The sequence below is a fragment of the Cyberlindnera jadinii genome (genome assembly GCF_001661405.1).
Source record: "Cyberlindnera jadinii NRRL Y-1542 unplaced genomic scaffold CYBJAscaffold_9, whole genome shotgun sequence".
Taxonomy (NCBI): domain Eukaryota; kingdom Fungi; phylum Ascomycota; class Saccharomycetes; order Phaffomycetales; family Wickerhamomycetaceae; genus Williopsis; species Williopsis jadinii.
The window spans coordinates 449,454-476,030 of NW_017963660.1; the positions used below are offsets into that span (position 1 = coordinate 449,454).

The 26,577-nt window shown below is 44.4% G+C and overlaps 12 protein-coding genes across 12 annotated transcripts; 5 read left to right on the forward strand and 7 right to left on the reverse strand.

The window, feature by feature from the left end:
- Positions 1–67: 67 nt before the first annotated feature.
- SET5 (S-adenosylmethionine-dependent methyltransferase) lies at positions 68–1,474 on the forward strand (the record flags this gene model as incomplete). The annotated part of the gene is made up of 1 exon (XM_020212785.1): positions 68–1,474. The coding sequence occupies one exon, from the start codon at positions 68–70 to the stop codon at positions 1,472–1,474; it is 1,407 nt and encodes a 468-aa protein (XP_020069930.1).
- Positions 1,475–1,584: 110 nt separating this feature from the next.
- SKN7 (kinase-regulated stress-responsive transcription factor SKN7) lies at positions 1,585–3,006 on the reverse strand (the record flags this gene model as incomplete). Its single annotated transcript, XM_020216514.1, has 1 exon — positions 1,585–3,006. One exon carries the CDS (start codon positions 3,004–3,006, stop codon positions 1,585–1,587), a length of 1,422 nt encoding a protein of 473 aa, XP_020069931.1.
- A 1,666-nt stretch (positions 3,007–4,672) lies between these two features.
- SCH9 (serine/threonine protein kinase SCH9) lies at positions 4,673–6,673 on the reverse strand (the record flags this gene model as incomplete). Its single annotated transcript, XM_020212807.1, has 1 exon — positions 4,673–6,673. The coding sequence occupies one exon, from the start codon at positions 6,671–6,673 to the stop codon at positions 4,673–4,675; it is 2,001 nt and encodes a 666-aa protein (XP_020069932.1).
- Positions 6,674–7,719: 1,046 nt separating this feature from the next.
- Positions 7,720–8,539, reverse strand: CYBJADRAFT_168394 (Tim17/Tim22/Tim23/Pmp24 family protein). Its single transcript, XM_020215347.1, has one exon. The coding sequence runs from the start codon at positions 8,496–8,498 to the stop codon at positions 7,896–7,898; it is 603 nt and encodes a 200-aa protein (XP_020069933.1). The 5' UTR covers positions 8,499–8,539; the 3' UTR covers positions 7,720–7,895.
- Positions 8,540–8,783: 244 nt separating this feature from the next.
- On the forward strand, positions 8,784–10,571 carry SMN1 (Smn1p; the record flags this gene model as incomplete). Its single annotated transcript, XM_020213388.1, has 1 exon — positions 8,784–10,571. The coding sequence occupies one exon, from the start codon at positions 8,784–8,786 to the stop codon at positions 10,569–10,571; it is 1,788 nt and encodes a 595-aa protein (XP_020069934.1).
- Positions 10,572–10,580: 9 nt separating this feature from the next.
- CYBJADRAFT_168395 (40S ribosomal protein eS4) lies at positions 10,581–11,631 on the reverse strand. Its single transcript, XM_020215348.1, has one exon. The coding sequence runs from the start codon at positions 11,604–11,606 to the stop codon at positions 10,821–10,823; it is 786 nt and encodes a 261-aa protein (XP_020069935.1). The 5' UTR covers positions 11,607–11,631; the 3' UTR covers positions 10,581–10,820.
- Positions 11,632–12,932: 1,301 nt separating this feature from the next.
- MNL1 (alpha-1,2-mannosidase MNL1) lies at positions 12,933–15,247 on the forward strand. The gene has a single exon (XM_020215349.1). The coding sequence runs from the start codon at positions 12,941–12,943 to the stop codon at positions 15,221–15,223; it is 2,283 nt and encodes a 760-aa protein (XP_020069936.1). The 5' UTR covers positions 12,933–12,940; the 3' UTR covers positions 15,224–15,247.
- Positions 15,248–15,365: 118 nt separating this feature from the next.
- CYBJADRAFT_103725 (uncharacterized protein) lies at positions 15,366–16,308 on the forward strand. The gene has a single exon (XM_020212042.1). The coding sequence runs from the start codon at positions 15,449–15,451 to the stop codon at positions 16,256–16,258; it is 810 nt and encodes a 269-aa protein (XP_020069937.1). The 5' UTR covers positions 15,366–15,448; the 3' UTR covers positions 16,259–16,308.
- On the reverse strand, positions 16,258–17,397 carry MGM101 (Mgm101p). Its single transcript, XM_020215350.1, has one exon. The coding sequence runs from the start codon at positions 17,342–17,344 to the stop codon at positions 16,358–16,360; it is 987 nt and encodes a 328-aa protein (XP_020069938.1). The 5' UTR covers positions 17,345–17,397; the 3' UTR covers positions 16,258–16,357.
- Positions 17,398–17,514: 117 nt separating this feature from the next.
- PMT4 (dolichyl-phosphate-mannose-protein mannosyltransferase) lies at positions 17,515–19,855 on the forward strand. The gene has a single exon (XM_020215351.1). It carries the CDS (start codon positions 17,578–17,580, stop codon positions 19,795–19,797), a length of 2,220 nt encoding a protein of 739 aa, XP_020069939.1. The 5' UTR covers positions 17,515–17,577; the 3' UTR covers positions 19,798–19,855.
- On the reverse strand, positions 19,848–24,653 carry HIR3 (Hir3p). Its single transcript, XM_020215352.1, has 2 exons — positions 24,569–24,653; positions 19,848–24,498 (listed from the first exon to the last, which is right to left on the reverse strand). Exons 1-2 carry the CDS (start codon positions 24,638–24,640, stop codon positions 19,858–19,860), a joined length of 4,713 nt encoding a protein of 1,570 aa, XP_020069940.1. The 5' UTR covers positions 24,641–24,653; the 3' UTR covers positions 19,848–19,857.
- Positions 24,654–24,713: 60 nt separating this feature from the next.
- On the reverse strand, positions 24,714–26,450 carry CYBJADRAFT_168400 (GAF domain-containing protein). Its single transcript, XM_020215353.1, has 2 exons — positions 26,300–26,450; positions 24,714–26,241 (listed from the first exon to the last, which is right to left on the reverse strand). The coding sequence occupies exons 1-2, from the start codon at positions 26,347–26,349 to the stop codon at positions 24,786–24,788; spliced, it is 1,506 nt and encodes a 501-aa protein (XP_020069941.1). The 5' UTR covers positions 26,350–26,450; the 3' UTR covers positions 24,714–24,785.
- Between the last annotated feature and the right edge of the window lie 127 nt (positions 26,451–26,577).

The following is a 26,577-nucleotide window of genomic DNA, read 5'->3' on the forward strand; positions in this document are numbered from 1 at the left end:
CGAGTTTCCTAGCCTGGAGTGTTCATCAATTCTTCACAAGAAGCCATAGCATCGAGTCCCCTGAAAGATGCCGAATACTCACATTGAGATCATCAACATCAACGACTGTAAGATCTCCACCGAGGACCAAGTGATTCCTCATGAGCGGAGGATCGTCGAAGGTGTGATTCAACTGTGGAAGGAAGATCCAATCACAGAGTCACTGGGCATTGGGAAATTACACGCGTTGGTTAAAAAAAGGAATCCAAATTGGTCATTGAGCGAGAAGAGACTGAAGACAGTGCTGAAGTCCTATAACCTGTTGAACAGTGCGGAACAATTTGCCTATGCCTCTGAAATCACCTCCAAGGACACTCCAAACTTGGTTATGCCAAAGAACATCAGGTACCAGTTTACAAAGAACAGAGGTAAAGGTCTCTACGCCACAAAGCCCTTTAAGGAAGGTGATCTGCTCTGGGAAGAGGAATCGCCGCTGTTCTTCATCCCGCCATTGGATCATATGAACCTGATTAAATCTTCAAATGCGTGTACTTATTGTGCGACTCTCCTCAAGACTGCCTCCCAATTGAAGAAGGGACTCGATTGTAACGTCTGCTCCGATGTTTGGTGTTCTATACGTTGTAAGAAGAAAGACACACTTCATGGAACATTGAAGCACAACGTTTACCAAGAGGGAAAGAAATCCAAGAAACGCATCGTCTCTGCTGCCTGGTTAAGGTATGAGAAGTACTGCTATGAGAATAAATGGAACGCTGCACATGCTGTGGCTCTGATCTACGCTTACTGCCTTACCGATAAGACAGGGGTTCTATTGCAACAGTTTGATGCATTTGCAAAAGTCCGTCAAGATATAAGGTACAAGGCAATAGACTCGTCTGGAATCGGTGGCTCCTTTGATACAAACTCTGGTGGTGCTCTATTCGTGAAGGAGCAACAGGAGGCACTCTGGAGGGAGGCTTACGCTAAGTTCAACGAAATCTTCCCACTCGATGAAATCACATATGAACAGTACATGGAGTTCTTGGGAAGCTACAACATCAACAATGTTGACGGTTCTATGTTTTTGATACAAGCTCATCTGAACCATAACTGTGATCCAAACGTTAGGGTCCTATTCGGAGAACACAAGGCTGATGGTATCAAGGTGTACGCTAAGAGAGACATCAAGGCCAACGAGGAACTTACAACGTCCTATGTCAACCCTGCACACGACGTGAACCAGAGGCTTAGAGAGCTGCGTGTCAATTGGGGGTTCAAGTGCAACTGTAACAAATGTAAAGAGGATAAGAAGGCCTTGGAGAAGAGGAAATCCTCAGAGTCGAAAGATGCTTCTCATAAAAAAGCAGTCAAGGAGATGCTCGATTCAGCAAAGGACGAGGAATTTGATCTACCGTTACCAAATGGTGATGGTGAAAGAACCAGAAGAAAGTCAGTCAGATTCGAAGAAACTGTGATTGCAGTAGCAGAGGATTAAACACACCACCTTATAAGGAATAAAAAAGTATCAAGTAGAAGTACACATTGTATTAAGCACAGTATAATCTTACACATATACACATTTCCTATTTTAGAGGGATATTTTTATCATAGCTTTTGTCTTTTCCCCAAGGGAGCATCATCATGGACGAGATCTTGGGCTTGAACACCGGAGAGAGCATTCAGCTGAACACCAGGAACAGCACTGTTTACAGTCACACCCATATTCACACCAACGTCAGTAACAACGCTACTGGGCTGCGGTGTGCCTTGTTGATACGACAGCGGAGTTCTGGTACTTAGGTGCTTTTCGAGCATCAAGTACAAGTCATCTTTGGTGAACGGCTTAGCGAGGATATCACTCATGCCGTGTTGTAGATAAGTGACCAAATCTTGGTCTTCAATGTTACCAGTCATCGCAATGATTGGTGTTCTATTATCAAAGCTTCTCACTATCGACGTTGCAGTTGCTCCGTCGAGGTTTGGCATGATGATGTCCATGAGAACAATGTCATAACGTGATTTCTCAAGCGCATTGATGGCAGTCAACCCATCAGACACAACCTCAACGGTACAACCGTACTTCTCCAAGAACTTCCGACACAGCTGTATACAAACGTTATCATCCTCGACTAATAGCACGTGGAACCCAGAGCGCAGAGAGTGTGAGATCTTTGGAGATTGCTTTTGAACTGCAGCAGAACCAGCTTGCCCAGCGCTAGACGGTACTATTGAGGCGGCTTGCTGTGAAGGTTGCTGTGGTGGTTGCTGGACTTGCTGCGGTTGTTGTTGCGGTTGTTGCACCTGCTGCTGTACTTGTTGTAGTGTTATCTGTGGCGAGTCTATTGGCGGCAGGTCCAACGCCGGCATCTTTATCCCATGGTTGACCAACGTATTCACAAGGGTATTCACACTTCTGAAGTAGCGGTCGTTGGTGTTCTTGACGTTGATGATCGATTCAATCACCGTCGTATACTTCTGATTGATGGCCTTGATCTCGCTGATCAAGTGCTTGTTCTCCTTCTTCAACGAAGCCACACTCTCTTCGAGCTTCGCAATGGCCTCAGCATTGGTATCGTCTGTATTGACACGTTTCTGCACCGGGCCTTTCCTCTTTATGCTCTCTAGTGCCTCGCGGTCATGTCTCTTGAAGTCTGGGTGCTTGAACTCCCACGCGCTCTCGCCGTACTCGTTCTGCTGCTTCTCCTCGGTGGTCATCTTCACCTTGTGGAAGTCGTACTTGTTCAACTGGCGGACAAAACTCGCAAAGTTGGAGTGCTTGAAGTGTCTCGGGAGGATCTCCCTCGTGAACTCGTTCGTGTCCAACACCACGAATGAGTCCCCCTTGTTCGTCCACCGCACAATCGTCTCGTAGGAGTTGTCCTCAAGCATCAGAAAGAGCTTCTTCACAAAATCAGTGGAACCAGATGTCGTTGAGGAGGTGTTGTTGGCAGGAATCCCCAACGACTGCGTAAGACTCGCATTGATGCCGGATAACGCCACATCCTCTGGTTCAATCTTTGGAGGCATCGTCGGCCAGCTGTGTCCCTCCAAACTCCTGTTTGTTTCGACTAAACGTGATAAACTTCCAACCCGGTGTTGCTTCCCGGTTCAACTTCCCACCCTGAAAAGCCGACTCAGCTCCACAACCAACGTATAACAGCACACGCTTAGAAGGAGCACACACAGGCACGCAAATCAACACCAACGGACACGACTGATGCTGTAGCGTTGGGATTAAAACAACAACAAAAGGAGGCAGTGGTGAGAATGGAAAAAAAATCGAGAAACACACAACAAAGGGCCGAGTTGAAATTTGATGATTGTTAATTCCAGGCCAGATGGGGGTTTAAGAAAAAACACCACACAACACGCAGAGGGAGGAAGATAAAAAAGCCCTTCCGTTATGATGCGCCGTTGGCGTAATACGTTTTGCAGCGTACGATGATGACAGCAGAAAGTCGACAGCGGAAGGTGCACAGCGGAAAATCGACGGGTGCGGCAGTTGTTTAAAAACCGATAGCGCAAGTTGTTTGTGAAGTGCTTTTCCTGGTTTTTCTTTGTTTTTGTATTTTCCGGTGGGAACTCCACCACGGTTCTCCAGCTCAACTTGTGGGAGAGCCAGTGGCACAACCTCATTTAAAACACACGGAGGAACACAGAGTGGTGGCACTTGTCTTTATATCGCTGTGGCAATGTGCACAGGTGTGCATGGCCACAGGCTGGATCGCAGGGGCGAGAAAAGAGGGGCTTAAGCTATAGCGTAGAGGCTGTAGTTGGCCATTGATAGGGAGAAGCGTAGAGGGAATGCACCGTTGCTTAAAGTGGTGTTATATGGAAAGCCGTGGTGAACTGTGTGATGACAGTCCTGTTTCAAGTTAGAGGCTACACGGTGCATGGAGAGAGAGAGAGGGGGGGATATGTGAACGTCTGGACGAGAATTGTAATGGTGGTACCTTAGACACCCGTTTATAAAACCGTAGAGACGATATATATGTGTCCAGCTACCAGCTATAGCCGATTTAGATCATAGTGCATTGCCCGTGAAACGGCACGCCGAGGTGAGATCCGTGATCGATGCCCATGTTATACACACATAGCAACCTGTGATGGGTGGAGGCGCAAGCCATCAAGAGTTACTATTTCCCACTTCAGTTGATATTGCAGTCTGCATCATACGCTAATCACAAGTACATCAATGCCCATTCTTCTCCTAGGCTGTAAATGCGGTGAGAGGTATTAATAGTATGCTTCTGCAGTCTAGAACGTTTCAGCTTTGGAGCGAGACGTGTCCATACCGATGATGGTGCTCAGCATATTTCAACCTCTTTGGCACAAGGTGTACTGTGGGATGGTTAACTTGATCTATGGAGATTGAGTGGTATGTATATGGAATCTGTATAAGGATGCGCTCAAACAATAATAACTAAAAAACAAATAACTGGGAAACGGACAAATACACAATGAGAGGGGCATATTTAAACATCCAATGGCCCATATTTCTAAGGTCGGAAAGAAAAAGGCAGGGTGAAATGGAAACCAAAGAAATAGCACAAGGTTAGTGGATGAGAATCCACTGGGAGACCAAAGAAGTACAGTTGGAAAGTGAAACACACAAGAAAAGATAGGAGATAACCAAGGGGTGCAGAACAGGCGAGGAGGAAGCCACTATGAAGTGAAAACACAGTATAGCGGTTCAAAGATCAAATTGACCATTGACGAATTGGTCATCATCCATTTCATGATCGCCATCCATATCAACGTCATTGTTGTGCTCTTCGTCCTCCTCTTCATCTTCAATGACGTCCTCAGTTGGAGGCAGGTGTGGGTTTCCTGGAATTAGGGAGCCGAAAGGTTGTGTGATTCTCTTTGAGTGGAAATCCTCCATAGTGGATTCATCGACAAAGGTGAAACCTTTGAAATTGGCCTGGACACCAGGTGATAATGGAGTTGATGCAATGTGGAATTGTTTGTTGATGACAGAGGCACTGGTATTGGTGAATTCTGGATCAAAATTAGATGTGTCTGTCTCACTCGAAAGATGTGGTTTGAAAGGTGGTGGGATCTTCTTCTGTCTCAGGAGGTCCCAATCAACATCTTGGAAGAAAGGATGCTCCTTCAACTGGCGTGCATCACCTTGCGCACCCAATCTGTGCTTCGGGTTTCTGTTCAACAAACCTTTAACAAATGAACGGCCTTCAGGGCTTAAGACCTCCTTTGGGAAACGGACTTTACCAAAGGCGATGTTCTTGTACATCTGTTGGGTATTTTCAGCATAGAATGGGGACCAGCCACAGCACATCTCAAAGATTAACACACCCAGAGACCAAAAATCAACCATCTTCGTGTAACCGGATTCATCCAACAACACCTCTGGTGCCAAATATTCAGTGGTACCACAGAATGTGTTGGTCGTGGCATCTGTTGACAAATCAGCCTTGGAAAGGCCAAAATCACAGAGGGCAATGTGACCATTTGCATCCAGCAGGATATTTTCTGGTTTCAAATCTCTGTAAACGATATCATTGTCGTGTAAATGTTCCAAACAAAGTATCAACTCTGCAATGTAAAACTTTGCACGGTCCTCTTGGAAACGACCTTCTCTTTGCAAATGCCAGAACAACTCACCACCTGACATGTAATCAGTGACAAGGTATAAATCTGTCGGTGTTTGGAATGAAAATTTCAAACCAACAATGAACGGTGATGCAGTTGTAGCAGTTCTAACCAAAATGTTACGTTCACCAATGGTATGAGCAATTTCCTTCTTCTTTACAATAACCTTCTTGGAAAGAACCTTCATCGCATAGATACGATCTGTATCCAACTTACGCACTTGAAACACTTGTCCAAAAGTACCTTTACCCAAGAGACGCAACACCTCGAAATCCTCTGGACCGTAATGTCTCTTTCCAGTTGTACTAAAAGCCCAACTAACGTTAATCTCACCGCTGACACGCTCACCGTCAACTCTTGGTTGGAGCTTAAACCACTCATTGTTCTTGTTCTTCGTCTGGATGGTTGGTTTGATTCTGACATGTCCTAGAAACGTCTCGTCAGAGTCATATACAGAAATGTCTAATTCTGAATGGTTTCCGACAACGTCGAATATAGTCTCGTGGTGCCAAACCGGGTTAGAGTTATTTGAGTACTGGTTATGCTGTTGCTCTTGTGGCATTCTAGGTGGTTGTCTGTTCAAGTGTTGTGATGATGATTGTCTTGAATAGAGCGGTCTTGAAGCCGTTGGAATTGGGCGATCCCTCTTCAACATCTGTACATGAGAAGCCGGATGGTTATCAACGCTTTCTGGACCATGGGTGATAAACTCGGAGCTCTCAAAAGTACAGACGACATATGGCTGAGCGTTCGACGTCTTTGTGAGTAAGTTTCGAGCTTGAACAATGTTCACGGTTAATTTGCCCCTTGGAACAGAGTCAGCCTCCGATGTTGTTGATGCAGTAGTAGGAATCGACAGTCCGGTGTTTGCCGTTGCAGCTGTAGTGTCACTAACGTTGCTCCCAACGGTTGCCTCACCAGCAGCAGGCGGTGTGGCAGTGGCGCTTTTGAGCTTTGAAGTGTTGTTCTCTTGAGCACTTGCAACCTTAGACAGCACTGTTTGTGGTTGGTAGTCATCAGGTCTGGTGGTGGTACCATAAGCAAACGAGTTATCACTCAACGCCGTTGTCGGTGTGGCCATCTGCTGGAATGGGAAACGCTGGGATGACGGCTGCTGTGGCTGCTGTTGTTGATGTGACGTTACCTGTTGTTGTTCCTCCTGCTGTTGTTGCCCTTCCACCTGCTGTTGAGTTGGCACAGGCCCTTGTTGTGGGCCTGCCTGCTGATCCTTATCAGTGTATTGGCTGGTTCGCTCAGCGCTTGTCGTGGCGGCGGTCTTGTTGAACCCGCCAAATCCAAAAAGAGTCTTTGCAAAATCAACCATCTTATCTATAAAGGACCCTGTATGGTAGACTGGCAAAGCTGTATAAAATGTATTAAAAGCAGAGGGGGCGTGGGAGTAAAGATGCGATATGCGGATGGTCAGTGGTGGCCCGTTTGGTAAAAATTTCCCCTGGTGGCAGATTTTTTTTGTTAGTAATTTGTAGAGGAAGGCGTAAATCGCCAATAGGCTGGCGTGCGCGAGAGAACGGTTTGAAGATAGAGCGAAAGACACTTTCCAATGCAGTCCAGTTTCCTTTGTTTTGGGCATGAGAAGTGCCTAGCGTGTTGATCAATCGATATATGGACTTTGCACCGTTGAACTGAGGTCCTTGCTTGCGGCTTTACCTTGACTCGTTATCTCAACACCATGCTTTTTCTCCCTAGTGATAGATAAACAGAACTTACCCTTTAACGAGATAGTGAGAGCGATACAACCAGATGAGGGTATGGAGCAAGAGATAAGAAGCAGCCAAAAAACCAAATACAAAGACACACGCACAAGAATTCCAATGGAGATTGAAATAGACAAAAGTCTTGATTGAATAGTCCTCTTCTCGTATGAATTGAGCTTGTAGGTTGGTGTATGGCTTAAACAGATGATTATGAAAAAAGGAAGGGGAAAAATCTTCTAAAGTTTGAACTCAAAACAGGCTTTCCTCTGTTTAAGAAAATTTTTGGCATGCGAGGAGGGAAAAAGGAACGGGAATCGATGAATTGATAAAACGAGTTCGCGAAGAGAGAGATTCCGATGGGTAGAATTCCGATGTGGATGCTATACTCTCTCATACAATAAGGGGGACCTTTTTGAAATACTTCAGATGAGATGTACATTCATGGCTCATGCTTATATATATGTAATGAATAAATAGAAGTGTTTGTTGATATATAGGAGCATATATCGGAATAAATAAATTGTTCAATAAAGAAAAAAAGGAGGTAATAAATAGTTCAAAACAACGAGAAGAGGGTAAGCACGCTCTCTATGGCTTGAAGGCACCTTCTCCGAGCTGTTCCAGAGTTTGACTCAATGGACGTCTTCTCAAGACGTCCCAGAATCCTTGTCTTTGAGCCTCATCCGCTGGCTTTGGCTTGAAGTTGTTTTCAACGCCGACACCGCGGTATGCGTATGAACTGGATCCAAGCTGACCGACGATCGAGCCAGACCAGTACACAAGCCCGGTGATGACACCACCGGCAAAGGACCAGCCAGCAGCCTTCACAAGAGACTTGGTTGGCAAACCTGCAACGGCACCGGCAACGAGACCGGCGTAGAACTCGTTCAAGGTATCCTTCTTCTCCCTAAGGTTCGACAAAACAGAGGAGGCAAACTTGTAAGACCCGGACACAAGAACAATCATACCCCAAAGGGTACCGGAACGTGTGATGATACCCAATGGACCAACTCTGCTCTTCTGCACCGCATTTTGCGTAGCAACAGTCAACAAACCAAATGCTGCACCGTAACCAAGAGCACTTCTCGTGGCGCTGAAGGTGTCCACCGGAACGTACTTATCAGGCGTCAAATGTGGTGATGGATAGTTGACGTATTGTCCACCAGCGACTTTCTCCTCCTCAAAGCTCATTTTCTTCTTATCCTGTATACGAAGAGTTGTGTTGTGGTGTTATGGAGGTGAGTGAGTGAGTGATTTGAGTGCCGCCAGTGTTTTTTTCTCCCCCTTCTTCTCCTTCCAATTCGCTGTTTGAAGCGTAGGCCCCGCGAACACGTCGTGACGGTTTTGAGCCCACGGCAGGTGGACATAGTAAACACTGCGGAGGGCCACTAGCGCAGGATGGACAATGAGGGAAAGGCCTAAAAGGAGAGACAAGGCATCTCCCACGGCTCACGAACCAGACGAACAACCCAACGTATGAAGAAATCAACGCTTTACTGCCTTTCAGTCCTGACACAGCTAGTTGTTGCGTCTGAGCAGAGCCCAATTGTACAGCAACAACCACACATCTCTCCGCCAAAGAACTCACAGTTCAGAGAGCTTGTGTGGGGAGACCTGAACTTCCTCCACACCACTGACACGCACGGTTGGTACGCAGGCCACTTGAACCAGAGACAGTACAGTGGTGACTGGGGTGATTTCATATCTTTTACCGCTAAGCTGCGCGAGCTGAACGACGTGAAGGGCTCAGATCTATTGGTTGTCGATACTGGTGATAAGCACGATGGCAACGGACTGAGCGATATCACAGAGCCCAACGGTGCTGTTTCTACTTCAATATTCAATTCGTTGGAGTACGACTTGGTCACTTTGGGCAATCATGAGTTGTACACGGAGGAGAACTCTGTACAGGAGTATGAGGTGTCTGTGAAGAGGTTTGGAGATAGATATGTCTCTAGTAACGTGGAGTTCAAATTGGACAATGGAACATTTGTACCTTTTGGTTCGAAGTATCGCATATTCAAGACAGCCAATAGAGGTTACAGAGTGCTGGCACTCTCGTTCCTCTTTGACTTCACACGGTTCAACTCCAGAACAAGAGTGACGCCATTGTCGAAAGTGCTGAAACAGAGCTGGTTTAACGAGTTGTTGGCACGCACACCAGAGACAGACATCGACTATATCGTTGTATTTGGCCATATCCCAGTGACAGACGTTGAGGAACATGAGCTACTCTCATTGCACATCCATCTGAGAAGGCTGTACCCGAACACACCGGTACAGTACCTTGGAGGCCACTCTCATATACGAGACTTTGCCGTCTTTGACCGTCTCGCAACAGGGCTACAGAGTGGCCGCTATTGTGAAACTGTGGGATGGATAAGCATCAACCAAACCGAGACAGGCGTACAGTTCAATAGAAGGTTTGTAGACTTTAACAGAGAAAGCTTCAAACATCATACTGGACTCGACGATAAGGAATTTGACACGCCTGAGGGCTTGCAGATGACAAGCCATATAGCAAAGATGAGACGGCATTTGAACTTAACTCATAGCTATGGCTATGTCGACAGATCATACATGTCCAACAGATACCCATATGGCCATCCCTTGAACGTTTACACGTTGTTGAACTCCACCATTTTACCAACTTTGCAAGGTGCAAATGAAGTACAGTCTTCAACTTCGAACCGGCTGATCATAGTCAACTCTGGAAGTATAAGATATGACCTGTACAAGGGAAATTTCACAAGAGATCAAGAGTATATCGTTTCACCTTTCAAGAATAACTGGAATGTCATCACTTTGCCTAAGGATCTGGCGTTAGCCATCCCACCATTTCTCAACAATGGTAGATTTATCCTTCAGTTATCTACCCCGGAAAAGGCATCAATCTTACTCCAGAGAGAAAAGAGTCAACAGTTCAACTCAATGGCAGGTGAGCATGACAATCTCCGTTGTCCTGATATCCACAAGAAAGGTTTGAAATATGGGTTGACCACACGGGACGATTATGGCTGTGATGGTGACGATGTTGTTCACAATTCCATCCCATACTATCCTGCACCCAATATTGTGGATTCCTATGAGGAGAAAGATCCCCTTAACGATCAGGTTGACCTAGTCTTCTACGATTTCATCCAGCCTTACATCTTGGAAGCTATCAACCACTTGGACAGGACGAATCGCTATTCGGAGCGAGACATTCACTACTACGGTGGGAAGAGCACTGGTGTTCTCTTGAGAGACTATTTTACAGATTAATGGTACTACAGGCTTGCTTCCGAAAGATGATCGATTCTATTTGTAGTTAGAACCTAAACAAAAATATACAACACACCTGGTTTCACTTCACCCAACCAGTTGCATTATCATTAACAAAATGATGCAACAATAAAACATCAAGAAAACAGTGTCTTGTTCTCTTATTTCATGACAACACACTCTTCTCTTATGTTACAACTCTCCAATCTTCAACAAAAAAACCTCAGAAAACTTTTAAAATTGAAAAATTTAGTAACCTTGTTGAGCTCTTCTTCTGTCACGTTCCTCAGAGATACTGAGCTTGACACCCTTACCCTTTGGCAAGGAGATCCATGGCTTACCAGTCTCACCGATGACGAAAACGTTGGACAATCTGGTGACGAAGGTGTTCTCAAGAGAATCCTTGATGTGAACCAAATCGAAACCACCCTCGTGACGCTCACGGTGAACGATGGTACCAATACGACCCAAGTTACGACCACCAGTGACGTAGACCAACTTACCGGTGTCGAACTTGATGAAGTCAAAGATCTTACCAGTGGTCAAGTCAATCTTAACGGTGTCGTTAACCTTGATGTTTGGGTCTGGGTAACGGATAGTTCTACCGTCGTGGGTAACAACGTATGGGATACCTCTCTTACCCAACTGAACCTTCTTGACCTTAGCAAGCTTGTAAGAAGCTTCATCATCGGTGATTCTGTGGACAGCAAATCTACCCTTGACATCGTAGACCAATCTGAAGTTCTCGTTGGTGGCCTCCAAGGAGATGACATCCATGAAACCAGTTGGGAAAGTGGCGTCAGTTCTGACCTTGTTGTCAACCTTAACGTGTCTTTGCATCAAGATAGCCTTGACCTCACGACCGTTCAAAGCATATTTGAGACGGTTACGCAAGAAGACAATCAATGGCAAGGACTCTCTAAGCTTGTGTGGACCAGCGGATGGACGTGGAGCGTAGACACCGCTCAACTTGTCGAGCATCCAGTGGGATGGTGCTGCCAATCTCTTAAGATGCTTCTTTGGACCTCTACCCATTGTGTGTTGGTGATGTTGTTGATGGTTTGTTGGTGGTTGTTACTGTGTGTGATATTGAAGAGCTTTCCACTTTTTTTCAGTCTGAGTATCGTTGCGTTTGGCGAGTTTCCCATCGCGAAAAATTTGAACAGTCACAATTCAGACGCAGGTTTCGCAGTTTCTGCAGGATTAGGCGAAAACATCCAAACACCCGGAACCTTGGTAAAGTCCTCTACGAAAAATTAGGGCTTACCGAGGTCATGTGACGTTGAGATGAAAAGCAAGAAAACCAGGGCTATCACCTTCAGAGCAGAACACGATGCACGCTGTTAATACACACACATAGCACTATGGACTACAGATTTGATCATCAGCTACACCAGAGTCCATCGCAATAGTGAAAACAAAAAGATAATATCCATATTCAAAACCATATACACTGTTACATCAACAGCTTTAACCTATCCCGAGAGAAATATAAGATCGTAAAATGTGTCTCTACTAGGAGCTGATCCGGGGGTATTTCAGTAGCGTGTCATGAAAAGGCCATCGCCAACCTTGAAACAAAAGGATGATGGACGCACAGCTCCTTGTAAACAGTTTACTCATTTTCGTCCTGATGCTCTAGTCTCAAGCCAGATAACTTCTTAACCGGGGCTCTGTTGTGTAATTGTTAGTGTGCTGTGCATAAATGCCCTGGTGGGATATTACTCACGTCCATAGGTTACGCAACTTGTGATCCATAAGCTTCTTGGAAGTTGGCGACATGTTCTCCTTTCTATCAGAAGGTGAGATATACTGGAGTTTTCTATTAGAAAGGCCGTGTTAGGCGTCGTTCACAGAGATAACAAATTTGTAGAAGCTAGACATACTGTTGGTTGCTCAATTGTTGTACCCTTGCCTTAGCAACGTTCTCCTTGGAGTCCAAGATTTGGTGAAGTGGTTGAACTGGTGCCTGTGACATTTGATTAGCGTTATAGAACTATCTGACTTTATCCTAACGTTGCTCGAAAGTGCTGTGAGTGGTTTAAAGGTAAGCCCTGAATAGAAATCAAAGGGTTTTGTACTGGAATCGCCTTCAAATCATCACTATTGTCCACAAGACATCATAGCTGACACAGAACAAGTTATGCGGCTTATTTATCCATATATTTCCGGTTTGGGTAAAATGTAAACATTTACCCCGGAACGCGTGAGATATCACGTGACAAAAGGTCGTAATCTGTTAATGACCACCACTACCACTACTACCTCTTACGTGGTTCTTGGGCTTAGATAATTACACACAGAGCCTCGATTTACACACGTGTTCATCCATCTTAGACCCAAAGCAGAGCCGACAGTATCAACATAGTATGGTCATTCAGCGAATACTATGGATCTGTTTGTTTTTCGGTCTTGTACAGTGTACCAGCAGTTCCCACGGCTCGTTTACAAAGCATCACTTGAGTCATCTCCGCAACAAGACTAAGGTGCTGTTTTACCATGGGTGGGATTCGTACATGGAACATGGGTTTCCAGCAGATGAGGTACGGCCTTTATCTTGTACGAAATACGAGAGAAGTGACGATGTCTTTGATATTGATAGAAATGATGTTCTAGGGAACTATTCAGTGACGTTTGTCGACTCGATAACCACATTTGCCATACTGGGCGATGTCGAAAAGTTTGAACAGTACATCAAGGTGATTCGTGAGATTGACTTCAACATAGATTCCACAGTCCAGGTATTTGAGACAAGCATTAGGGCATTAGGGTCTTTGCTATCGGCTCATCTGTACGCACAGTACAAGTTCCAGCTGCCCAATTACGATGGGTTTCTTCTTAGGAAGGCACACGACCTCGGCAGCAGACTCATAAGAGCCTATACAGAGTCACCAAACGGGATACCCGTTGCTCGAGTGAACTTGCAAACCGGTGTTGAGAAAATTCCCAAGAAGTTGATCGAAGAAACCTGTACTGCGGGTGCTGGGTCACCAATGCTGGAACTCACTCTTCTTTCAATTCTTACCAATGATACCTTGTTTGAAACAGTATCAAGGGATGCCTACTTTTCAATCTGGAATGCAAGGTCACCAACTGATCTGGTTCCGATGAGCTTAAACCCATTAAAAGGCAAATGGTTAAGTTCAATTACTGGTATCGGTGCTTCGATCGATTCGTTCTACGAGTATGCGTTGAAAGGTGCCATACTGTTCGATGATAGTGAATTAATGACTGTTTGGAAGAAATCCTATCAAGCGTTGATGTCACATGCAAAGATGAGCTGGTTCATGACTAACGTACATGCTGATACAGCAATGATTGTAACACCATGGGTTGATGCACTGAGTGCCTTCTTCCCAGGGCTACTAGTCCTTTCTGGAAAGGTTCAAAATGCCATGACTCTATACATGCCATTTTTGAAGCTTTGGGACAAATACGGGGGTATTCCAGAGAGATGGGATTATATAGCACTGGATGCCAAATCCCAAGTGATGTTCAGCGATGAGGAAGTTATTTCATTGGAGTGGTATCCATTGAGACCAGAGTTTATCGAATCAACGTACTATTTGTACAGGGCAACTAAGGATCCTGTATTTTTGAGAATTGGCGAACAGATACTGGAAGATTATGAGACTGTATTCAAAGCACCTTGTGGGTTTGCAGGATATAGAGACATTAGAACGAAAGAGATGCAAGATCGGATGGAATCATTTGTCTTGAGCGAGACATTCATGTATTTGTACCTGCTTTTCGATGAAGATAATGAGCTGAACAATGACGAACGGATAATCTTCTCCACAGAGGGACATCCATTTTGGTTACCTTCTGGTGTTTTGTCAAGCTACAGGCACTTCAAACAGAAGCAACAGAATGATTTGGATGTGAATATTGAAAAATCATCAACTTCTAACGATAGTGAGCTGTCGTGGGACGAGAAAGTTGTTAGCTTTCTGAAAGGATTATTTGATGATTACGATTCACACTCATTACCACCTATAGATGAGAATGTCTTAGGAACAGACGCATTTTCCAGCGAGGAATGTTCTCCAGTTATCAGCACAGATGGGTTCTTTTCACAGTTTTTAGAGGACCCAAATTCGTTTGTCATTGATTCAAAGTTCAAATCGCAATTCGGCTCCTATAGGTCCATGGTTGTTGATGAGGCAGAGTTCTACTCCGTCTTCGCCCCACCAAATGCCATGTGCAACCGTGAATATACAACGGCGTATATGAACTTCAACTTTGGTGAAATCAGTGATATAAAGAATTGCCATTTGAGATACTCCGACCCGGATTTCACGGTGATGTCGCTAAATGGACTGGTTTTAAAGCTAGAACTACTGAAATATGGCCAAATCGACACCAGGAACGAGCTGATCGATTCCACGTTCTTGAACCAACACGCTATCCCGCACGTACAGTACGACCTCGGTGGCATATGTACCCCAGAAGATGAACTGTTTGCAAACAGCGTTTTCAGAATCAGCACGGTCAACGGCATAGACGTTGGACCTCAAGGTGTGCTGCGCATCCTGTTCACGGAAAGGGCCGTGGAGAAGACCTCGAAGGGCATGGTCAAGATCATAAACGACACGTCGCTGGCCATCAAGGATGTCTTAATAACCAATCTCGAGATTGAAACAGTTCTATAGGCCCGTAGTAATATACACCAGAGGTATGACGTCATGTAGACCCGGTTAAATCTTGTGCATAAAGCCGGCCGGGAACATTCGGTAGCCGCAGAGCAAAGTCCCCATAAAGCCGTGATTACATAGCCAACTTTTGTGTGCGATTGCTCTTGTGAAGAGGTTTGATAGTGGACTGGCAATACCTACAAGATCAAGCCGTTGGCCCAAAGGTAGAGAAGCTATACACAGATGCTATTAGACAGGTATTTCATACCAATTGCAGAGATTAGTGTGTCGATTGCTATACCCGTTGTCTTGACGCTAAAGGCCTTGCAACTATCGGTAGTAACTTCAAACGGCTCCGACTTGTCTTCAGTTGTACGGACACAGAGGATCTTGGTCTTTTGGGTGTGCTATTGGCTCGTACTATTCGTGCTAAGCTTTGCCAATGTCAACTTCCACTTTATGAGTATGTTCTCCGTGTTCTACTCACTGCAAAGTCAGGTGGTGCTGGCGCAGTTACTCAATCTCTATGAGACACAACTCCTACCCTTTGCGAGTGAAGTGTTGCACAAGACCACCAAGTATCGGAAGAAGGAGAGCGATATCGATATGTTTTTTAAGGAGATGGAGGACAAGCTATGCTGTGATGGCGAAGGTGTCAATGCCTTAACGCAGTTCCTTTCCATATCCACAGTTAAAAGAGCGATTGTGGATGAGGTTGTTGGTTCCAACTTCCCATCGCCAAGGAGGTATACTTCTTCTCCAGAGTCATACAACATCGTGCCGTTAGAGTACCAGTCGATACAAGCGGATATGGATGCTGCTAAGGCCAGCAGAAGCCGAAGAAGAAGTGTTAGTAACTCCACTTTGAAAGTTGGCAATGGTCAGGGTTTCAGCTTGGGTAAGAGATCTTCATGGCAGAATCTGCGTGGAATGCTTAACGGTGACGGAGACACGAATGGCAGTCAGTCACAGCACTCTTCAAGGATTTCTTCGGGTGATATTGTCTTTGACGAAGTGGATGCCAAGTGGAGGCGTTCTGCTTCTGAGTACTAGTGGTTGGAATTTACCAATCATGGACTCTATGTATTTCAGAAACGATCAATGGACGTATGAATTCAGCATTATATACACACAGGACACGGGACAAGTAAACTAGCACACTTTATAAGGATAATCGAACGTACGGTCTTTACGTTTCCACATCTTACGTTTACGCTTCGTACTGACATGTTCGACAAACCTCTCATCGCAGTATTCCTTCTTGAACATTCTGATGAAGTTTGGATCCCACAGTTCACTGGCAATCCCCAAGTCTTTACAACACCTCATGAGAGCATTACTCTTACAACCTTCAGTCGCCGTGGGTATACCATCCTGTGAAAAGTAATCCTGTTCGCCCCTTGCGATGCTCACCAGCCTTCCCATACAAATCAAGCCATATTCTCTCGTTAATAGCGTATCTGTTACAAAGGTCTCTGAGCGTGGCACCAACCCCCATCCACCAGCTCCAAACGCCCTGTTGAGGATACGACGATACTTGATCTCCGGTAGGTATATCAACCCATCTGGCTTGATTTCAATATCTGTAACGTCAACCTTCTCTGATAACAACTCCTGGGTCTCCTTGCTGAACGGAGCAGAGCCCAGCCCATAGTACGACGTCGACCAGGGTATATCAACACCACCCGCTGTAGACGAGACAGCAGGAGAATCGTGTTCAGGGTTATCATGGAGCGTCCCTCTGAACAAGTCATCCAGCTTCTTGGACTTCAAACCTGATGGTTTGGTATCCAAGTCTCGCTGGGACTGTCCAACCTGGAGATTGAACTCCGGCGGATTGAAGGGCAAGTCCTCCTCCACACTTGCCTCCTCTTCCACAACCTTGGCCTTAACCGGCACAGTTCTACTTCCAACACCAGCACCAGTAGTGCCGCCAGCTGCCTTCACCGTCCTGGTAGCCGCTGCTGACGGCGTACTCCTCGATGCCGCCTTCACCGTGGACGTCGGCTTCGCCGCCACCTTTCTGGCACTCGTCGCAACGCTTCTAATCAACACTGGTCGGTATATCATTGCCCTCAGTTCCTCTCTCACAGCCTCCAAACCCACCCTGCCCAAGTGTTCACGTATAATGTGTTCCATCACCTCGTCAAGCTCCAACCAGGCCCGCCAGCCAGGCCCGCCCAGCGCGCGCGCGCGGGCTAGGCAGGAATGTGCGGCCCCTAACGGCGAAAACAGTTGATGCGATTATGAACACGAGTACACAAAGAGCGTGTTTTCAACACGGCGCTTCGTCGACAAAGCGCTGTTTTCTTCCTCTGGTGCACACCGTTGAGTATTAAATAGGCAACAGAACAGCAAACAGAGACAGAAACATGTCCTCGGTACGTAAGAGGAACGTCAATTCTTCCAAGAAGAGCTCATCGTCCTCGTCGTCGCCTCCTCAGTCTCGGTCCCAGGCACAAGATGAGGTTGAATTTGTGTTGAGCGGCAAGGAGGAAGCGCCATTGAAGAGGGAAGACCCACGCCACGAGGTGATTGCATTGTCTGTGATAACAGCGCTGGCGTTCTTCACGAGATTCTACAAGATCTGGTTTCCGAACGAGGTTGTGTTTGACGAGGTGCACTTTGGTAAGTTTGCGTCGTACTATCTGCAACGCACCTACTTCTTTGATCTACACCCTCCGTTTGCGAAGTTGTTGATTGCAGGAGTCGGGTACCTCGTTGGCTACGACGGCGCTTTCAAGTTCGACAAGATTGGTGACTCGTACATCACCAACCAGGCTCCGTACTTGGCCTATCGTTCCCTGGAGGCCATCCAGGGCTCGTTGACCGTGCCAGTGTTGTTCTTGACGATGAGACAGTTGGACTATTCAATCGCAGCCTCCTCATTGGCCTCATTTATCGTGTTGTTTGACAATGCACATGTGACAGAGACAAGATTGATTCTGTTGGATGCTACCCTGTTGCTCTCCGTTGCTTGTTCCATCTACGCATACGTTAGATTCAGAAACGAACAGTTGAAAAAGGCATTCACCACGACCTGGTGGAAATGGTTGGCATTGACAGGTGTCGCATTGTCATGTGTCATTTCGACCAAATATGTTGGTGTATTCACTTTCCTAACTATTGGATTTGCTGTGATTATTGACTTGTGGCATTTGCTCGACATCGAGAGCGGGTTGACCGTCAGGGAAGTTTCTAGACACTTTGTCGCAAGATTCTACGGGCTGATCGTTCTGCCATTCATCATCTACTTGTTCTGGTTCTACGTCCACTTTGCCGTGTTGACCAAATCAGGTACAGGTGACGCCTTTATGAGTTCAACGTTCCAGGAAACCCTTGGTGATTCACCATTGGCAGCTACTGCCAAACAAGTTAACTACTACGACACCATCACTCTGAAACACAAGGAAACAGAGTTGCTCTTGCACTCTCATGATGCCTTCTACCCACTGCGTTACGAAGATGGACGTGTCTCTTCTAAGGGTCAACAGGTCACTGCGTTTAACGGCACTGACCCAAATAACGAATGGATAATCTTACCACCACAAGATTTCCCAGAAGAGTCAAAACTCGGTCATGCTGTTAGAATCGACGATATTGTGAGACTCTACCATGTTGGCACGGATTCGTACATGCTTGCACACGACGTTGCGTCTCCATTGTATCCAACAAACGAGGAGTTCACTACTGTCAAGGGAGAAGTTGCGCAGAACAGATTCAACGAGACTCTGTTCAAATTGTTGCCTGCTGATAGAGCTAAGTCAAGAAGTATTATCAAGACAAAGGGCTCTGTTGTCAGAATTCTTCACAAGGATACAAACGTTGCTCTTTGGACCCATGATGATGTTACTTTACCAGATTGGGCATTTAACCAATACGAAGTTAACGGTAACAAAGATACGACTGCTAGCTCGAACTCATGGATCTTTGATGAAATTGTTGGCCTCAACGATGCTCGTCAGTTTTATGTGCCAAAGAGTGTCAAAACACTCCCATTCTTAACCAAATGGTGGGAGTTGCAATTCCTGATGTTTTCTCACAATAACAAGTTGAGTAGTGAACATCCATTCGCATCTGACCCAAGTAGCTGGCCTCTGTCCTTATCTGGAGTCAGCTTCTGGACAAATTCAGATAAGAAATTGCAAATCTATTTCATCGGTAACTTGGTCGGATGGTGGACTGAAGTTTTGGTAATGGTCATTTTTGCAGGTGTCTATATTGGCGCAAAGCTTGCAGAGCAGAGAAGAATCAAAATTTTCACTCCTGCTCAAGTCAACAGACTAGCTGATATCGGCTTCCTGTATATTGGATACTTGTCGCATTACGTCTTCTTCTTCTTAATGACCAGACAAAAGTTCTTGCACCACTATCTACCAGCTCATCTCCTGGCAGCACTCTTAACTGGTGCGATTGCAGAGTTCTTCCTTGGAAGAGGAAGAAACTTGAACATTGCAGTCCTTGTGTTCTCTGTGGTTCTTATTGGTTTCTTCATCTTCTACGCCCCAATTACGTATGGTGATGTCTCACTGACACCTGAACAGGTCAAGGCCAGACAATTCTTCAACATACACCTTTCTCATGCCAAATGATAAATACCTTTTGATATATACATCTACAATACGAGACTCAATAAAAAATATCCTTATTCTTTACTTGGGTAATAATTTACTTGGTGTTGCTTGTGGTGTGTGGAATGTTTCTTCTTCACTTTGAACGTTATTATCAGCATCGACTGAAGGTGTAGCTGGCGCAACCCTTTCGTTTGGAGAAGACGTCAGGCCTTTGTCAGAGCGCGGCGAGGCAGTGACGTCTGCAGCCACGGGAGAAACGTCCAGCGATCTCAATTCAGTGATCATGTCCTCAGGAATCTTGAAATGGCCATCTTCAGCAATCTTGTAATCTTTAATTTTAGTATCCAATTTCTTTAACATCGTTGTGGCTGCAGTGATTATATCTCTTCTAGCCACTTTGGTTTTGACCGAAGGGTCGGGTGGTCCAGATGCAGTGACTTGAAGCTCTGGTTGGTCATCCAGCTTCCGTAAATAATACTTGAGATAAACTGCATTCAAAGTATCATCAATCAGAGAAGTAGCTCCAAAACCATTGTTCATTCTTCGAACCTCAGAAATTTCATAAAGAAGGACAATGAAGAAAATATCAGTATCAGAAAGGGGGTTGTTTTCCAGCATGTCTGTAAGCTTTTGTTGGCGGACCATAAACTCAGAGTAGAGTAGTTTGGGAACTTCAACATCTGTGTATCCATGGTCCACATGGAGGAGTTGTCTCATTAGATAGCATATCTTATTACAGGACTTATCCCATGCATCAGGAAGATCAATGATACTGGCACCAAACCGACGCAGCTTTTTGATAAACAACGAGAGACGTTCTATATCACAGAGATGTCCAGAAATGTTGATATAAAACAGACAATACTGATATGTATAGACAAAGTGCTTTCCTGGTGCCTCCATATCAGTTTTCCAGATGTTTATCAAACTTTTGTTCATGGATTTCAGTAATACAAATGTCTCCATTTCGTCCGCTGCTTTCCGATACTCTCCAAGTTCGCAATAAATCTTTGCGATCCTGTACTTAGGTCTATGATGCCATTTCTTCTTATCTAATGAAATAAGCCTTCTTAGTGCCAGTATAAGTAAACTTGACAAACCATGTTCCAAAGTTTCCGGGGCAGGTAAATCGGAAAAGAGTTTGGCTTCTTTAAGCTTATCAGCACCTTTACTCTCAGTTATCATGCCAGCTGTGTAGTATTTGTGAATGAAAGAGCACAGCTGATAACCAGAATCAATGATTCCATAATTCAGTGAGCATGATTTAAGTGAAGCGTTAATAATCTTGAGAGGGTTTTGGTGCAGCTTATGGAGAACTTTTGCCAAATAGAAGTAGCTTACCCATGATGACTGATCGTAGTTCAATGACATCTTAATCAGCTTTAGAGCCAATTTGATGACAATATTGGCCTTCCTATCGTCCAATGTGGTTCTCTTGGCTATAATTTCATTAACATTCAGGAGTGAATTCTCTGTTGTGCCCAAGAACGCGTACTTGTCAAGAGGTTTCATCAATGAATGATAAAGTTCTTTCGAAAACAAATTGCAGATTCTAGCGCCTGTTGAATTCATAGATGTATTCTGCTGGAGAAACATACTTAAAGCAACAGAATAACAGAGAATAGATTTTTTCTGTGTTGTAGCAACTGCATTCTTCTTTTCCAAAGAGTTCAACTTGTCAGAAGTCCATGTAAGATCATCTTCAACCTGTAAAGAGTACGCCTCACCGAGCAGGAGCCAAGTCTCCATACGATTTGTTCCTGAAAGCAAGTCCGAAGTCAGTTGTTTTACAACGTTCTCGAGATCTGATACCTTACCCTGTGCTTGTTTTTTTCTCGCTTTGAACATATTCAAATTAGCAGCAGCTTCCAGATAGTATAGACCCTGACTTATGATCTTCTGGGTTTCTCCTCTTAGTCTTCTGAGCTCGAGAGAAAGGTCCCCGCAAAATGCACTTTTCAATACTGGTAAATCAAGAGGTTGAGCAAGAAACTGATCTAAAACCGACTTATTGTGGAAAATATACGAATCTTCAAGGTCTGGATCACCGATTGCTTCATAGAACGAGTCAAGCGCGCTCTTGAGGTCAGGCTTGGGAATTGAAACAAGGGGGTCCTTTTTCTTTGAAAGCACACTGAATAAATAATTGCTGAACTGAATTGAAGAAGTAATGTCAAGCTCGACTTTGGATGTTCCATGATCAAATGGCGTGAAGTTCTCTGAAGAGATAGATATATGGAACCGACAGTTGAGATGCTGTAGAATGTCATATTCAAACTTCGTTGGATCTGCAGTCTTTAGCATGTTTTGAGATAGCTGTAAGAACTTACCTGAAGAGGCATCACAGAATTTCAATCGTCCAATTTCTTCGTGAATCACACTTAATAGATCGATGCACACTTCGATAGATGTATCATCCTTTTCATTGTTGAGAAGAATTATAAGGGACAACACATTCAGGATAAGGTCTCTCAACTTTAAAACAAAACGCGGTTTCGTGTCAGTCTTGGAAACCTCTTGCAAACAAAATGGGTATACAATTTCGAATATGGAAATGGCCACTGGCATTAAAGATTGATCCATCCCAGAGCTGTTCCAATTGCATTCAGCCATCATTGAAAGCAGCTCTTCTAGGAAGTTTGCGATGGATCCCAAAACTGTAAGTAAAGTTTGGGTTCTTTGAACTTCTGGTAGGGAAGAGTAAGAATCACCTGAGATGCGTTTCAATAAAAACCCAAACAGTTTGAACAGTGCCGTTGTGTAACTTTTGTAGTCAAGACGCTTGGCATATGATCTCAAAAGTGTTTTCCAAAGTCGTAGTTGTGGCCCAACGCCACTCTCATTTACCAATTTCTTCATTGAAGGTGGGGCAACTAAAGATGCCTTTGGCGAAGAATCGAGTAGAAGAGCCTCTAGGAGCTCTTCACTTTCGGCGTTGTCTCCGTCATTGCTGTTTAAGGTCTTTTCAAAAGTCGTAATAAGATCGATTTTGTCTTTCTGGGATTTAATACTCTTTGTAGACAATGAAGGGATAAAATTGAAATTCACAAAGGAGATGACATCCTTATCCAAAACTATTTCGCAACGTTCAACAAGAAGTGAAAGCTCGTCCTGTAGGAATTCTAGATCAAACTTTGGCAAATGTTGGATATACAGGAGTTTGCACCATTTAAGCCGAAGCTGATCTTTATCCTCCAATTCAACCTCTTCAAGGTGTTTTAGCCATTTCAAAAAGCACTTGTCCACATGCAATATGGAAAATTCAATGTCTTGAAGCTGTTTCCCATTGATTCCCTTAGTCTTTGACTCTAGTTTCAACCTTAACAGGTATTCTAACAGAACTTCAAGTACAGAAACCATTGGTATTATATCCAAAAGTTGATCCTCAACCGCTATGACCAGACCCTCAATTATAGCGTACGATCCAGGACCAAGAAAGTACCTCTCAATCAACGAACCACCACCGTCAAATTTTGACATAAAGAATTGAAGAAACTTGATACGTACTTCAGAATAAGAATAAGATGTCTTGTTGATATCTTCGACAAATTCTTTGATACCTTTCATAGCAGAAGTCTCATCAATGTCATTCGTTATTTTTTTCTCGTTGGCGGAATTTGAATTGATGATTTCAGTTATGGATAAATCATCATGATCTTGAGATGAATCCAACAAAAACATTGAACATTTTTGATTCCAATTATTTAACAGCACCACGAAGTCACCAGATGCAGCTGCAAGTTCACCCGTCAACGGGTATCTGATGTCCTGTCCGAGCAACGATCCAACAGCAGAAAGAAACCGTTGGCCATAAGAGAGGAAATCGTTACTGACCGGATCATCGTCAGAAGTTTTCGTTCTCTTACTTACTCTTTGTTGAACTTCATCTGTACACTGGCGTTTCGCTTCTTCCACATTATGATCAGATTTTATCTCAGTAGCTTCAAGTGTTGATTTGGGGGAAATATCCTCTGGTATTTCGAATTTGAAATCAACAATTATATCCTCTCTAAGCTGATACGCATCCATAAACCTTTGGTACTTGGCTTTTGACCTTGATAAGGGCAAAGACAGAGCAGACAAGATCTCCTTAACACTCAACTCGCTGAGTTCGATACATTTCTTTCGATCAATTGTAGCATCCTGTTGTCTCTCATCGAGGTATTTCTTCACTCTTTGCAAAAAGCTAACATCGGGCAACTTGAACGTGGACTCCACATTTTCAGATTTGTATGATAATTTGTCCTTGATCAAGGTAAGCTCTTTTAGATAAGGTCTTAGTACTGGTGCATTCATTCTCGTATTGACATTGATTATAACGTCCTCGTTGTCCTCCTTGGTGAGTTCGTACTCCACAGTGAAGCGTGACAGTCTCTCCTTACCAAAGAGTTTGAAGATGGCAATCAAGAGATTGATTATATTGTTATCTCCATCATTATGAACCAGTGAGTTTACCAGATCCTCTACCGAATTATCCAATATCTTTATAGCCTCCAGGGGATCAATTGTGTCTATCTTGTTCCTAAGCTCATCAAAGTACAACAGCCCTCGGTTTCGATGTGCAAGGTAACGTAATGTACGAATCAAAGGGGACGTAACCAGCTCGTTTGAGATTATATCTATGCGGAATAGCTCTTTGTATAGTTCTTTCGCTTCATCAAATGAACAATTCTTCTGGTGTTTCAACGCTTGCTGGAACACCTTGAATCCTTCTTCAATCTATTAGAAATGTTAGTATCTATCAGCACAAACAGCCACAACTCGAGCCATCAAACCATCACAAACGCACTTGTAATTCCCTTGTGTGTTCTTCTGCATCAAGCGCTGTCACTTCCTCGCTAACGTTCAGGGCGGCAAACATTGATGACGTACCCTCTGGGCATTTGTTTTGATCTTTGTTGATGTTTACATTACTGTTTTTTTTCACCATGGCTCTTGTACGTGCGCGCTCTCTGTTTTCCTTACACTACAAACTAAACAGTAACAAAGAGAACAAAAGACTCCTGTTAATTCGCAATGAAGAGTCGACGAAGTGAACATGAAGCTCCATATATAAAGTTGATCAGTGAATCATCAATTCTACGCTCCTCATCGTTGAAAGCAGCAATCAAATATCCACCAGATCTCAAGTAGACATCGATTGGTTTGTTCTTACTACTTGGTCTCTCAGCCTTGAGGACTTTAACCCTTCTAACAAGTTTTGAACCAAACCTGTAGAACTGCATGCATATTCCAGAGTGTAGCTTCACCGAGGCGTGTGTTGGTACAGCCTCATAAAAGATACCAAACTCTGAACGTAGAGCACCATAGAAAAATTCCGAGTCTAATGGCATATCTGACTCACTCCCACCTGCGAATCCCAAGATACGACTTTTCAACTGCTGCTTCTCCTTTCCAATTAGCTTCTTGGCTTTATCAAAGGATTCCGCATTAACAACGTTACACTGAGGAAAGTACTTTGGTGATATTTGGAATTGTTGCGATGTCCGAAGTTCCACAACAAATACAAAGTCAAACTTCAACTCTGTCTTTATGATTTCACATAGCTTGACAGAAGCGGTCCTTATGTCACGGTATCCAATTAACCTGTGTAATATGTCATCTGTGAGGAACAAGTCATTCTGAAGTAATGACGCCTCTTGTTTGTTGTACATGAAGTTATGATTTTGGCCGTATTGACTACCAGAGCCGTCTCGTTCGTATAAGGCAATGTTCGAGAAAGCGTGCTTATGACTCGTTGGTCTACCAATCATCTTAATCAAGGGAACAGTGTTGGAAGTTACAGCTTTTGGCAAGGAATGGGATACGGGGGTGTTTAGAATAGTCATCACTTGCGATGCCAAATCTTTCAACATCGATAGAGCCAGTTCGTCAAAGTTGTTCCTTGGATAGCAATCAAATATTGCCAAGGCACCGATGATAGTACCATAACTTGTAACAAGTGGAACACCTGCGTAGAAATGAACATATGGCGAATCTGTGACAAAAGGGTTCGTGCTGGTACGCCAATCCTTTGACGCATCCAGGAGAACAAATGAACCATTAGATAATATTGTGTGTGCATCAATTGAGATTCTTCTAGGACAATCGTTGACCTGCAAAGAAGCCTCATATTTTATGACCTGTCTTTTAGCATCAACAAGAGATATAGAGGCACCTTTCACGTGGAACTGTTTCAAAGCCATGGATATGATCTTTTGGAATTTGGTCGAGTCCCGCCACTGTTCGTTGCTCATGTACTTCTTGACTGCTTTCAACCTTGATGCCTCGTTGTAATGGTCTGGTGGGCACATTAGTTCAACACCTTTAAAACACGGTGGGCATGGCACGTCAGAGAGGTTCCACTTCGCCTTACTGTAGGCGTCGAGGAAATGGCTCTTGGTCAAAGGAACATTGCTTATCGTTGGGCATTCAAGACTTGGAACAGATCTTGAAGTGGCTGGAATGGACTCCACGTACGTTCTACTCGGTTCAGTTAGTACTCTGTACTATTGGGAGCAAACGACAACCTCCGACATACCTGGACGAGTTATGATTCAAAGATCTCGACGATTGAGCAATTATTGACATTATAGCTATTTGATAATACCACGGGGATATCTCATTATTGGAACACACTGTAGGAAGTGAGTAAATTCATCTTTACATTGGATCTTTGTGATGAAAGGGAAGCCTGGCTGGCAGTAGTTAACCACAAAAGGAACTTGGTTTCTGAGGTGATGACAATGAGCGGTTTGGATGTTTGGATGTACGGGTTTGTTCAACGCTCCGATAAGACCGCAAAACCCGTGACATCCA

Excerpts from the sequence above, each read along its gene's own strand:
- CYBJADRAFT_168394 (XM_020215347.1), bottom strand. The coding sequence starts at position 8,498 with ATGAGCTTTGAGGAGGAGAAAGTCGCTGGTGGACAATACGTCAACTAT.
- CYBJADRAFT_168395 (XM_020215348.1), bottom strand. The coding sequence starts at position 11,606 with ATGGGTAGAGGTCCAAAGAAGCATCTTAAGAGATTGGCAGCACCATCC.
- MNL1 (XM_020215349.1), top strand. The coding sequence starts at position 12,941 with ATGGTCATTCAGCGAATACTATGGATCTGTTTGTTTTTCGGTCTTGTA.
- CYBJADRAFT_103725 (XM_020212042.1), top strand. The coding sequence starts at position 15,449 with ATGCTATTAGACAGGTATTTCATACCAATTGCAGAGATTAGTGTGTCG.
- MGM101 (XM_020215350.1), bottom strand. The coding sequence starts at position 17,344 with ATGGAACACATTATACGTGAACACTTGGGCAGGGTGGGTTTGGAGGCT.
- PMT4 (XM_020215351.1), top strand. The coding sequence starts at position 17,578 with ATGTCCTCGGTACGTAAGAGGAACGTCAATTCTTCCAAGAAGAGCTCA.
- HIR3 (XM_020215352.1), bottom strand. The coding sequence starts at position 24,640 with ATGTTTGCCGCCCTGAACGTTAGCGAGGAAGTGACAGCGCTTGATGCA. Across the intron at positions 24,499-24,568 it reads AACACACAAGGGAATTACAA|ATTGAAGAAGGATTCAAGGT; the intron begins GTGCGTTTGTGA and ends CATTTCTAATAG.
- CYBJADRAFT_168400 (XM_020215353.1), bottom strand. The coding sequence starts at position 26,349 with ATGTCAATAATTGCTCAATCGTCGAGATCTTTGAATCATAACTCGTCC. Across the intron at positions 26,242-26,299 it reads TTGAATCATAACTCGTCCAG|AACGTACGTGGAGTCCATTC; the intron begins GTATGTCGGAGG and ends TGAACCGAGTAG.